Source organism: Podarcis gaigeae (assembly GCF_964106915.1).
Source record: "Podarcis gaigeae genome assembly, chromosome: 9".
NCBI classification, from domain to species: domain Eukaryota; kingdom Metazoa; phylum Chordata; class Lepidosauria; order Squamata; family Lacertidae; genus Podarcis; species Podarcis gaigeae.
In genome coordinates this window covers 68405879-68419311 of record NC_139685.1, presented here as the reverse complement: position 1 = coordinate 68419311, position 13433 = coordinate 68405879, and the positions used below count along the sequence as shown (strand labels likewise).

The 13433-nt window shown below is 42.0% G+C and overlaps 1 protein-coding gene across 1 annotated transcript in view; it reads right to left on the bottom strand.

Annotated features, from left to right (window-relative positions):
• Window positions 1–6761: 6761 nt before the first annotated feature.
• The window catches only part of ANTXR2 (ANTXR cell adhesion molecule 2), a 156823-nt gene continuing 150151 nt past the window's right edge, over window positions 6762–13433 (bottom strand). The window contains exon 17 of the mRNA XM_083756652.1: window positions 6762–10152. Coding sequence (XP_083612778.1) covers window positions 10114–10152 — 39 coding nt within the window. The 3' untranslated portion in view covers window positions 6762–10113. The remainder of the gene's footprint in view (window positions 10153–13433) is intronic.

Here is a 13433-nt window from a genome sequence, read left to right as displayed (position 1 = left end):
ATTTCAAATGAATAAATAGAATAAGTCCCATTGATTAGGTCCACCTAATTTTCTTTGGATCGCACCCAAAACCTTTCATTACAATTGAATAATTATTGCAGAACAAAATTGACAACAGTTTTTTCAGGACCCCCTAGTACCACGAAACAGATGGCACCTCCGGGGGATCAAAAATATATAACAATTTTAATTGAGCCAATTCAAAACAGATTTGCAAAATAAAATGGGACATGCCAGGTCTAATAAGTATCTTGTTGGAAATGATGACAAATTCTATAACTGCACAATAGATATTAAGGAGATGTTCATTAGCAAATGTAGCATTAACAGGCTTGATGTAAGCTCTTAATTTTTGATACATACCTTTCTACCTGATTTAATTCCCTTTGGTTGATACCGTTTTACTTTGTGCTCCATTTTGACATTCGATGTCACCTTGATCATATCATTCTCAAATTTCTGTTATTCCAAGCTTGAGCCTTCTCGTTCCTCTGAAACAAGTAGAGCAGGGAGAGTGGAGCTTGGTTCTGCCATGACAATCAAATCTCCATTTACAGGAAGAGGAAGGGAGGTTGCTGGCCCAACTCTTGAGGAAAACCTCTTAAAGAAACAAACACGCTATCTGAAGCTGCCCATGAGGAATAGCTTCGTCTGGCAGCTTTGGAAGCTACAGGAGCATTCTGTGATAGGGGATGATCTTCCAGTTTTTCTGCTTTATGTATAATGCCCAAAGCAGAAATACACACAATAGATCTCAGTGGGAACATACCACATCTGGTAAGCATGAACAGTACTTGTGTGACTTTGAGATGCACCTATATAAATAAGGTTCTTTTAGATGCAGATAGCACATCCAGTCTCCATAAAAGGTTAACCCTTGCTGATCCCTAGCTCATCTGCACTTATGGTGGGATTGATAAGATTTGCACTCAAGAATTTATTTATGTATGCTACAGCGGATGATGCTGTGGGTTAAATCACAGAGCCTAGGACTTGCCGATCAGAAGGTCAGCGGTTCAAATCCCCGTGATGGGGTGAGCTGCTGTTGCTCGGTCCCTGCTCCTGCCAACCTAGCAGTTCGAAAGCACAAAGTACAAGTAGATAAACAGGTACCGCTCCAGTGGGAAGGTAAACGGCATTTCCGTGCATTGCTCTGGTTCACCGAAAGCGGCTTAGTCATGCTGACCACATGACCTGAAAACTGTATGCCGGCTCCCTCGCCGCAACCCCAGAGTCGGTCACGACTGGACCTAATGGTCAGGGGTCCATTTACCTTACCTTTACAGTGGCTGCTAGGATCCTTTTAGCCCAAAGATGGAAGGATGACAAGATGCCAACAAAAGAAGACTGGCAACTCAAATTGATGGAATGTGCAGAGATGGCGAAACTTACAGCGAGATTAAAAGAGAAAGACAACAAAGACTTTTTAAAAAAGTTTGGAATGTATTTATTTTATATATACAGAAATATTGTAAAGAACTAGACTCACTAGCAGGTTTTGAGCAAACACTTACAATTAACAAAATAGAATGTGGTAGATGTTGGAAAATGTTGTGGAAATAAACAAGTAGAATTCAGCTTCAATTTATTGGCTCACACACAGCTTATCACCGCTTCCAAGTGCAGGTCTAACAACTGAACCACCTCTTCTGATTCTGATGGAACAGAGAGATGTAGCTGGGCATCATCCATGGAATCTGCAGGTGTTCCGTTAATATAAAATGGGAGTTGGGTGGGTGGTGCGTGTTTGCAGAGGGAAGAAGAAGAAGAAGTAGAAGAAGAAGAAGAAGAAGAGGAGGAGTTTGGATTTGATATCCCGCTTTATCACTACCTGAAGGAGTCTCAAAGTGGCTAACATTCTCTTTTCCCTTCCTCCCCCACAACAAACACTCTGTGAGGTGAGTGTGGCTGAAAGACTTCAGAGAAGTGTGACCAGCTCAAGGTCACCCAGCAGCTGCATGTGGAGGAGCGGGGACGCGAACCCGGTTCACCAGATTACGAGTCTACAGCTCTTAACCACTATACCACACTGGCTTGAATGACTTCTGTTGTAGTCAAAGTAGGAGCATACCCTGTAGGTCTGGGGTTAGCAAGGTTTACCTCGCCTGGGCCAGTTCACCAGTGGAGATTCCTTCGTGGGTCAGATGGCGCATGCGCACGAGCACCGTAATTTCCGGTGTCTGTGCAGATGCGATTTCCAGCATCTGCACATGCGCAGAAGAGATTTCCGGCGCCACAGAAGCGAGTCCCTGTGCCGTGCTGCGTCAGTTTAGCACAGCGAGTGGGGACTCACCAAGCGTGTGGCTCGGTTTGGGGGGCGGCTCATGGGCTGCTTGTGGCCCATTGGCCTTAGGTTGCCTACCCCTGCTGTAGGAAGATGTGTGGGCTGTAATGTCAATCAGCATGAACAGACCTTCATCAATGCAGAATCGCATAAACTCAGACTATTTTGTAGGGCCAAATCAGTGTGTATGTGCATGTGCTGAGTTGTCTAACTGAAGAGCAGGGCAAATTTCTCCAGAATTTCTCTTTTTATTTAATGAACCAGTATTATGTAAACAATTATATAAGCATTTAAGAATGGATGGCATGGAAAAAATATATATAAGGTGGAAATCAAGCAGCAGAAAATATATTATAGTTATATGCTAGCCATTTCCAGCCTTGGGCTTTTTCTTTCCCCCACCCAGCCTCTCCCCAGAACAAAGCTGTTTATGGCATTTTCTCATTCTTTCTCCTTTAATAACTAGCCTGAACTGTCTCCTTTGTTTAAATCTGGGAGATGAATGTTCAGTGAAAACCCGCACCACTTTCTGGTTAAATTAAATACCAGGTGAAACAGAATGCTTACAAAATAACGATTCATTTAACCTCAGATAGGCACCAACTAATTAAATCATCATATTACCAGAATGAGTAAATACAAACTTGATGCGGCAAAGATTCTTGAAACGGACCCTTTTCTGCCAACACTGTTGTCACCATTGCTTATTCTTTGCTGATAAATCATCCTAGGGTTGCCTTTCCCCCCACTGATGAGTTTGTTATTCTTTCTTTCTTTCTTTCTTTCTTTCTTTCTTTCTTTCTTTCTTTTAAAAAAACATAGTAGTGTTCTGGAGCCTCCACCTCTTCCTCACACTTGACTTTTTGTTGTTGTGTCATGTCATTTTTAATTTTTTTGCTTTGAAGAAAAAGTGGAATATTTACACCCCAAATCTGTGCTTTCAAATGCAGGGCATAAAATCAAGCCCAGGGTTGCCTGCACAAATACAGTGGTACCTCGGGTTACAGACGCTTCAGGTTACAGATGCTTCAGGTTACAGACTCCGCTAACCCAGAAATAGTACCTTGGGTTAAGAACTTTGCTTCAGGATGAGAAAGAAATCATGTGGCGGCTAAAGCGGTGCTTCAGGTTAAGAACAGTTTCAGGTTAAGAACGGACCTCCAGAATGAATTAAGTTCTCAACCAGAAGTACCACTGTATGAGAGACTCATAGAATCACAGAATTGTAGAGTTGGAAGGGAGTCCGACGGTCATCTAATCCAACCCCCTTCAATGCATGAATCTCAGCTAAGGTATCCATGACAGATGGCCACTCAACCTCTGATTAGAAACCTCCAAGGAAGGAGAGAGCCCACCACCTCCCAAGGCAGACCGTTCCATAGCCGAGCAGCTCTTTTGGAAAGTTCTTCCTGATGTTTAGTTGGAATCTCCTTCTTGTAACTTGAAGCCATTGGTTTGAATCCTACCCTCCAGAGGAGAAAACAAGCTTGTTCCCTCTTCCTTGTGACATCCCTTGAGATATTTGAAGGTGGCACTGTGGGTTAAACCACAGAGCCTAGGACTTGCCAATCAGAAGGTCGGCAGTTCGAATCCCCGCAACGGCATGAGCTCCTGTTGCTTGGTCCCTGCTCCTGCCAACCTAGCAGTTCGAAAGCATGTCAAAGTGCAAGTAGATAAATAGGTACTGCTCTGGCGGGAAGGTAAAGTGTTTCCGTGTGCTGCTCTGGTTCGCCAGAAGCGGCTTAGTCACGCTGGCCACTTGACCCAGAAGAGGTACGCCGGCTCCCTCGGCCAATAAAGTGAGATGAGCGCCGCAACCCCAGAGTCGGTCACGACTAGACCTAATGGTCAGGGTCCCTTTACCTTTATCATATCTCATCTCAGTCTCCTGTTTTCCAGGCTAAACATACACAGCTCCTTCAACCATTCCTCATAAGGCTTGGTTTCCAGCCCCTTGATCATCTTGGTTGCCCTCTTCTGCACACGTTCCAGCTTGTCAAGATCCTTCTTAAATTTGGCTGCCCAGATTCCCATGGACTCTTCTGGTGGTCAGTCTCAGAAAACCACCAGCAATAGGGTAGTACAAGAGAACTCTGAGGTATAAAGGAAAACCCTTATTTGCTGCAGGCAAAGTTTTCTTTGAAACAAGGAGGTGATGGTACCACAATTACACACTTTCACCTTAACCCTAATTCCAAAGCTTCCAGTGCCAGCACAGCTACGCATTGGCAAAGAACTACAGCAAGATTTCTCCTAAATTTCATGCTGGGAGCAGGGCCAGAGGTATTCATTTAGGGTGCCACAAGAATGCCGCACATTTTTCCAGCAAAAGAACTGTGGTTCAAATGGGCACGATCTATAGGACTGGGCAATGATTTATCAGTTATGGGTACAATTAGGCAGTTTTAAGCTCCACAGCTATCACTGGGCGAATGAAATTGTGTGCTTTAACCTGGTGTGTTTAAATCAAGAGAAATTTCAGTGTTTATTTATTTGAGGGATTGATATACCTCTTGATCGCAGTGGTTTGTTGAATGATCATGCCCACTGTATGCAGTCTAAGCCTCTTGCAGTAACTCACTAATGCACACTAGCTGAGTTCCATAAGGCTCCTTGAAATAAATGAATTTTAATCTTTGATCAACACCAGCTTTTTCTCTCATTTGTGAAACATTTCAACTATTGACAGAATACCAGTCCAACACGATAGTGTTCCTTTTGAGAAGAACTCAGCGATCTGCCTTCCTCACAAGGCAATTGTAAGCAATTCGTATCCATGCATTATTTGTATGTGACCAACAATAAAATAATTGCTTCCTAATACAATGAAGATTAAGGCAGAAATACAGTTATACGTACAAGACTGTGTCTGGCTGATGAAGTGGTATTAAAATTTGCTCTTCTCAAAATATTAACCAGAAATAACCTGGTGAATCTAAGCGCAAGAGATAATTGCAATACTTTGAAGAACTTCTGATGTGTTTGTATATGTATTGCTATGATCTGGGAGAAAAAGGAGAAGTAAAATATTTGCGAGGAAGCTAGGCAGCTTTTAATAGATTCCATTTTCCTGTCTAGGTATCTGAGCTATGCATCAAATTCCAACAGAAAACTTGGTATATTGTTCCTAGGGATGGGAGAAATTTGATTCAGTTAACATTTAAAGGTGCATCTACTAAATCTGCGCTTTTGAAACAAGATGCAAACTAAAACACAATCATCTTTTGAAATTTGCACTTTGATAATATAATTATAATGTATAAAAATGAAAAGTAACTCGGAGCAGGGCTTTTAGTGTGACTGCCCCTATTCTGTGGAATAGCATTCCCGTCAAGATCCAACAGCTGCCCACTTTACGCTTTCTGGAAACAGTAGAAAACAATTTTATTCTGACAGGTTTTCCCCAGACGGTTAATATATATATTTTTTTTAACCACAAGCGCCTTCTTGTTAGGGTTTTAGTCTTTTTTAAATATGCTTGCTGTTTTTGTGTTTTCAGCTGTTCTTATTTATGTGTCAATCACCTTGAGATGGTAGCTTAGGATGGGACTAATACATTACTGGAAATAATAATAATAATATACTAGTGTGCAAATGAATGCGTGTATTGCAATTATAAATTAAATTTGTATACTGCCCTTCATCTGAAGGTCACAGGGTGGTTCATGGCATAAAAATACAAAATGAGATCACAAAATACATCATAGAACAACAAAAACAAACTAACAATCCCCTTGCCTTCTACAAACACATTCAACAGGCCACAGAAAATAACACACAATAATGCATTATATATGGGGAAATTGCAAACATGTTTATAATGTGCAAAAATGTATGCAAAACGTGTATATTGTCAGCAATTCGAACTAAAATGCTGGTGAATTTTCATGAGGACTTTTTTTTAAAAAAACACACACACACAAAAACTGATGTGGGAATATGGGCTATGGAACCTGAGTGAAAAATGAGAAAAATGAGAAAGTAAAATACATTGGCTTGTGAATCAATTAGGGTTGGCCGAATAAATTGAGCCATCCCTAATTGATGCACAAGCCAATATATTTTCATTTTAATGGTATTTTGGTAAGAAAAATAAAACTTCAGCTCTATTATGACTTGTATATTTACATATGTAAAGTGGGATTTCTATGTTTGTTTTAAAACTTCACCATAGAATGTATTACTGTAATCCATTGCATTCACCTATTTTTCACAAGTCGTCGTACGTGCGCACACACCAATACACACAGGCCCTTCAGGATGTTCCTGGGAGTCCTGTAACCATCCAAGTCCTCTTCTGTACTTTAGAAATATACTGGAAGAAAAAATATGTCTTTATTTCCCCAAATTGTGCTGTTGATATTGACATCTGCTGCAATGAAGTCCATTCTGACTCCAGCATCTTACCAAAGTGTTATGACTCCATCATGAATGCCATGAAACCTCATTCAGAGATTAATAGAGATGACTCTTATAATTTTATAAACATATAGCTTTAATACATTTAATAAACTCTGTTAAATTAATAATGCTTTGGTACATTTGCATTGAAGCTCACTGCACATGAAGTTGGCAAACACACCCGTGATTATTATTAAACCAGGGGCTTTAAAAAAAGTAGGTATTAAATTATGTCCCTATTTCCATCAATATTTAAAAATATGCATTTCAGCTACCGCATATATTTAAATATTGTAAGTATTTTTACATGAGTAACAAAAAAGGTTTCCTAAAATAACGAACGCGATGTAATGTTAAACCCTGAGAAACCTTTGTTGTTCTGCATGAAGGACTATTATGATAAATAACCACATTTCAGTGTTTTATTTCTTGAAAATAGAAACTCATAAAGATGGAACTATATGATCAACATTAAATATGGCCCTTTGGAGCGCCACAAATATATTACCCATGTCTTCCTTTTAAATATTCGTTTTGGTTTTAGTTTTCTGCAACACAGAGCAATCCTTTTAGAAAGAAAATAAAGAAATTGCTTTAAATATGCTATTTTACAGGTAGCCATGGATGTGTCAGCGTTATTTGCTTTCCTAAACATTTCACTTCAAAGGCAAAATGTCATGTTCAATGTCTGAACTGATTGCAAATTTCACACTCGATGGTTCAATATCTTGACCCAAATCTATAGCACCATTTCCCCAGGTATGTGCAGAGCAGCAAATCAGAAAATGTACATGGTTTGGTTTTCACCGTAAGCAGAGGAAGTCAGAATTTACACAGACATAACCAAGGTTTTGCAGTAAACTATAAATATCTGCTTGTGAAGGAACTGCAAGTGTTACATATTTTGGATATAAAACGGACAGCGCCGTCGTACTCTGACCCCGTCGAAAGCGTCTGCTGATCTGATCTTAGCTCCAATTCCATCCCCACTAGAGTCTGCCGAAAGTGATGGCGGCGGCACATTTTTCTGTCTTATTTACATTGCTAACACTGCGCATCACCCATGCTGTAGCATCTGACAAATTTAAATAATTGTACAGCCAGCGTAAATCCCCTGAGTTAGCCTGTGACATGCCTTCTTGAAACTCATGCGATGACATCGGAAGGTGGGTCTCCTGGTCGAAGCCAGAAGCCAAGGAGGATGGTAACCCCCCCAGCAAAAAGAAGGCACTGGCTCTGGAGAGAAGGGCTTAAATAAAAAGAGTGAAATGACTTGTAGTAGCACCTCAGGTAAAGGATTTCATCCGTGCAAGCTCACATGGGGTGTTGGCAACGCTACCGGCGATGTCAACAATCTCCAGCCCAAAATAGCTGTTAAGCAAGAGGCTACATTGTGTGGTGGGAGTCTTGCTTTGGGAAGAGCCGCAAATTTGGCCATCAACCAAGGGGAATTATTCCACGCCCCTTGGGATTTCAATGAAAAGCAACAAAGGGGATAATTAGACCAGCACGCATCCCTTTCGCTCTTTCCCGTCTTCCGCGCAGGCATGCCCACCAAACGTGAAATGTTCGCCTTTTCCCCTCAGACGTGATGGTTGTTGAACTTATTTTTAGTGTCATTTGATAAGCCTCCCTGCGCGCAGAGAGACATCCCACTGACCCAGCCACTGGTCATTGTCTATACCGGTTCCCATCAAAGTACGCGCACTTTGTCAGGTTTCGACTCGAATATCCATTTTGCATCTGAAGTACAGTATCGAAAGTGACTGGATCATTTGAGCCTTTTTCTTCAGCTGCTGCCTCCTTCCTCCCCCACAGTGCTTCCACTCACGCTAACATAATTTGGCACTGCCGACGTGACACAACACTGGTTTTTCCATTAAAAAAAATAATAATACATAGTTTGTCAACGTTTTACCAATGGCCGGCACTCCAGCACATTTAATTTATAAACTGAGGAAAGGAGGCGCCTCGTCTCCCATCTCCCTCTCTCCTTTCTTGGCCCCAGTGTTGAATTTCCACCAAAGCTTGGTACCCCCTCAAAAAACTGAGTAATGCGCATACAGTAATAGGTCATTCAATGTCAAAAGGCATAAAAAAGATGAGCAAAACCTTCACAGGCTGCTGCTTGCTGTTGCCTTTAATTATATTAATTAAACTTTGAAATTCTCATGCACAGAGAGTTGCTGGCTTGTGACGCTGAAGAGCCCTTGGAGATTTGTGGGGTGGGGGTTGGGGGTTGGAGAGGAGAGAGAAAAGGACCCTGAGATGCCAGCATTGTGGCAATGGCTTTTTTCCAATCTTATAACAATAACAACAATACATAAGCCTAGAATGGCTAGGTATGTTTACAGAGGCTAATGCTTTCATGTGCTACTGAGTGCCGAGTGCAAAAAAGGGGAAAGTTAGAGAGGGGAAAATATTGGCCACAATGCCAAAGCCTGGGGTAGCGTCAGTCCCTCAATCTCTGCTCGAGATCCCTGGTTACAGGCTGTCTTCCTGTAGAATAACGCTCTATTAATTTTTCTTCCTGTCCTGGGTACATAATGAAAGAAAGGTGTCTTCAGAAACTAAAGGGCAAAGTCTCGCTTGCCACCAATACCTTGAGGCACCATGTCTACGATTTTGTCATGCATGTGCACTGCTCAGTGTTAAAGTGACAAGATTTTCAGTCAGAAGGTTCCCGTAAGGCACACTCCGATGGGTGGCAGTGGAGGGGGCTGGGATGGGACTTGGAAGGATTTTGTGACATGACATCGCTGAGAGGCAATGAACTCTTGCGTTTTCCCAAGCCTGGAGGGAATCTGAGTCTCCTGCCTGTGGCGAAGAGTTTCCTATTTGAGTAGCAAGTGCTGTCGTCGCGTCCAAGAAACAAGGCAGCTCCCACTAGGGGCACATGAAGGCTCGAGTGCATATTGTTCAGCTACAATAACAACAAAAGCCAATGTCATTGGTCATTCAGTTGTGATTCCTGGAACGGATCTTTCATTGAAAACCTAGATGTGCACACTTTATAACATCACCTTTAGGTCATAGCTTAATGGCAGAATTATCTGCTTTGCATGAAGAAGGTTCCAGGTTCGGTCCCCAACATCTCTCTAGGTAGGACTGGGAGGGATTCCTATCTGGAATTCTGCCAGTCAATGTAGACAATGCGCCGGACCAATGGTTTGGCTTGGCATACGGCAGCTTCCTATGTTCCTAAATAATATAATACGGTAATGAATACTGCATGAGGTAACAAGCTGAGAAGAAAGTGGCGGGCATCAGAGCTTAGTGCAGCAGTAGGTGGCTTGCGGTGGAATCAAATGCAGCAAAATTTCCAGGCTGAGAGGCTGAAGTTGTTCTGAGGATTTTGTTTAAGTGCTTTGTTGGCGTTCTTTGGTTGCATCGCAGAAGTGGTGGCGTTTCATCCTCTTTGCCTTCCTTTACTGAGACTGAACTCGGGTGAAGTTCATGCAACGGCCCTAAAAAGAGAGAGAAAACACAATGAAGGTGTTAGTGTGAATGGTGGTAATAACTACATTTTAAAAACAAAGACAGAATGGTTGGATAATGGATATAATCCTTTGGGATATAATCGCTGAGAAGGACCATGCTATGCTATTGTTGGCAATAGGAACCCCGGCTATTCAGTCTTTCAGATAACATGAAAGAGAGAAAGCAACAGAGAGGCTCATGGCACCTTAAGGATTAACAAATTCATTAGCTTTTGAGGCCTACAGTTCACTTCATCAAATTCTGAAACATAATTCAGGACAATACTTCATGCATCTGGTAACACAGGTCGTATTCCACAAGTGTTTACGCTATAAAAAAAAACATTGTTAGTCTTTAAGATGTTGCAATAATCTTTCTTTTCATTTCAGCATGTTGTTGTTGCTATGGTCAAAGTACCATAAGTAAGAAATCCCTGCTGATCTAATGCAGATCACCAAGAGATGTGCCACTAGATCCTGATCTACTTCCTGCCCACCTGGGCAACCGATTAACACAACCATCCATCTGGGGAAAAAATGGTCAAAAGAGACATGTTGAAAGATCTGTTCCCATATATTATTTTCTCTGAACATTTAAACAATGCATATATCGATATTCAGTGGAAGACTCCATGGTTTGGTCTATCCTCTGGCTTTGCTGAAGACGCAGGTGGCGCTGTGGGTTAAAGCCTCAGCGCCTAGGACTTGCCGATCGAAAGGTCGGCGGTTCGAATCCCTGCGGCGGGGTGTGCTCCCGCTGCTCGGTCCCAGCGCCTGCCAACCTAGCAGTTCGAAAGCACCTCCGGGTGCAAGTAGATAAATAGGGACCGCTTACCAGTGGGAAGGTAAACGGCATTTCCATGTGCGGCTCTGGCTCGCCAGATGCAGCTTTGTCACGCTGGCCACGTGACCCGGAAGTGTCTCCGGACAGCGCTGGCCCCTGGCCTCTTGAGTGAGATGGGCGCACAACCCCAGAGTCTGTCAAGACTGGCCCGTATGGGCAGGGGTACCTTTACCTTTACCTTTAATCTCCAAATAAGGTTTGCTAATGACAAGCAAATGACACTACTTGTCTTCAAGGTTGGATATCTTATTGTGTATGAACCAAAGGACTAACAATGGGACGCTGTCCAAGTTCTAACTTAGAGGGGCCTGATGTATTTGCTTTGGCTTATGTAAAGAACTCATGTCTGAGATGCTCCTCTGATTTTGGCTCCAAAGAATGAGAATGAAGTCGGTCAGGTGATAAGCTTTTTGTGGATCAATTAAATCACTGTTTAAATCAGCATGGTAAAATACACTGTGTAATTTCTCACAGCCTCTTTCTCATCGAGTACTGCAACTGATTCTACAGCCATGTGGCTTCATGCATCAGATGAATTAGGTGTTGGCCAACAAAAGCTTATGCTAAGATAAAGAGGTCAGTTCCACAGAAATCATTGGAGGTTTAGCTACAGCCGACTGAATGCAGATATTTTTCTGGACTGTTTAAGTGCCATATACCCAATATCTCTAATAAAAAAATTTACCATAGTAAACTAAGAGCATAACTCTCTTTAAACACATTGTCCACGGTGGATAGATTAATGTAATCATGATTTGCATCATCACCCAGCAGAAGGCCTTGATTAAAATCAAGAGCATGAGCAGCTTGCTCAGCAAGCAGGGCCACACCGGGTATGCATCATGCTCTGAAGGAATGTAGATTTACATATATTAGTTGCATGCAATTAACATAATTTGCACAACACATTCAGGACCATGACTAGTGTCAGCCTACAGTTGGTGAAATTGCTGCTCTTCATGATTTAAACCAGAAACTGTTTTGAAATGTTTAGGTTGCTTTTGAACTAATTAACATACTGTAAGGCAATATTAACTAATATACTTAATTGATTTTTTCCCTTTCCCTGCTTTTTTGGGGGGGGAAATGATCTAGCGAAGTCCTAGTGAATGTAAAAATACCCAGAATTTCAATTCACAGAAGAGGAAGGGAAACACCGAAACTCAGAGAGAGAGGATGGAGGATCTTTCTGCACTTAGAAGCCCAGAATAGCCCATGTGGATGGGGAAGGCAGATTCCACTTCTGCCAACAGAAGATCTGGAACTTGTGCAACTCGGAATAATTACCTACATCTGATCCCAGCACACATCTGTGCTCAGATGTAAAAAAAAAAAAAACACCACACATGCCCCGCTTCTGCAGAAAAATGCAAATGGCATATATGTCCCTGTGTCCTGCACCTCTGATGCACAGGTTTTGTGTGTGCTCATCAAGCAATTTTGAGGTGCATATCTGGATCAGGCCTGCTGCCTTTAAATCTAATCTGCTTCTTCTTTTTAAAGTAAAATCTACACACTTTTTTTTTTAACGAATCAATCACAAAAAGTATTCAATTAACTTTTACTCAGTAGACCCACTGAAATCAATGTGCATTCACTTCAATGGGCCTGCTCTGAGTAAAAGTATATTAGATACAAATTATGTGTTTCCCCCACCCCACCCAAACCATTCATAGAACAGTAGCACAAAATAAATACAGCAACCCTAAACATATGTGTCCACAGCACTGGAGTAATCTTTCTGCAAATGGGGTTGTGGTGGTGCACTTGTCCTGAGGTTGAAATGCCCCATTCTAGGTCAGGAGCTGACACAACCATTAGGTGCCGTCAAGGTCCCATTTTCTGTGGTGGCTACCCCTTTAGGCACCAGGCGAAAACATTCCTCTTCAACCAGGCCTTTGATCGATTAATATTCTACGTACAGCCTTTTAACTGTGGTTGTTTCTTGTTGTTTTTGTTTTAACTATTTATTTGTGCTTTGATCTTATACAGTGGTACCTTGGGTTAAGAACTTAATTCGTTCCGGAGGTCCATTCTTAACCTGAAACTGTTCTTAACCTGAGGTACTACTTTAGCTAATGGGGCCTCCCACTGCCGCTGCCACCACCGCGCAATTTCTGTTCTCATCCTGAAGCAAAGCTCTTAACCCGAGGTACTATTTCTGGGTTAGTGGAGCCTGTAACCTGAAGCGCCTGCAACCCGAGGTACCACTGTATTCTTATCTTGTGATCCACCCTGAGATCTTATGATGAGGGGTGGTATATAAGTCTAATAAATCACTAAAATAACTAAAAATCGCATTGGATTAAAATGCGGTGCCAAAAAAGCACAGTGAAGTGCAGTCAAGGGACTGGAAAAGAGAGTGTTGTATGTACAATCTCAGTGGAGTGGGTTCCTATTACGGATAGAGAACTTTGCCACCTCA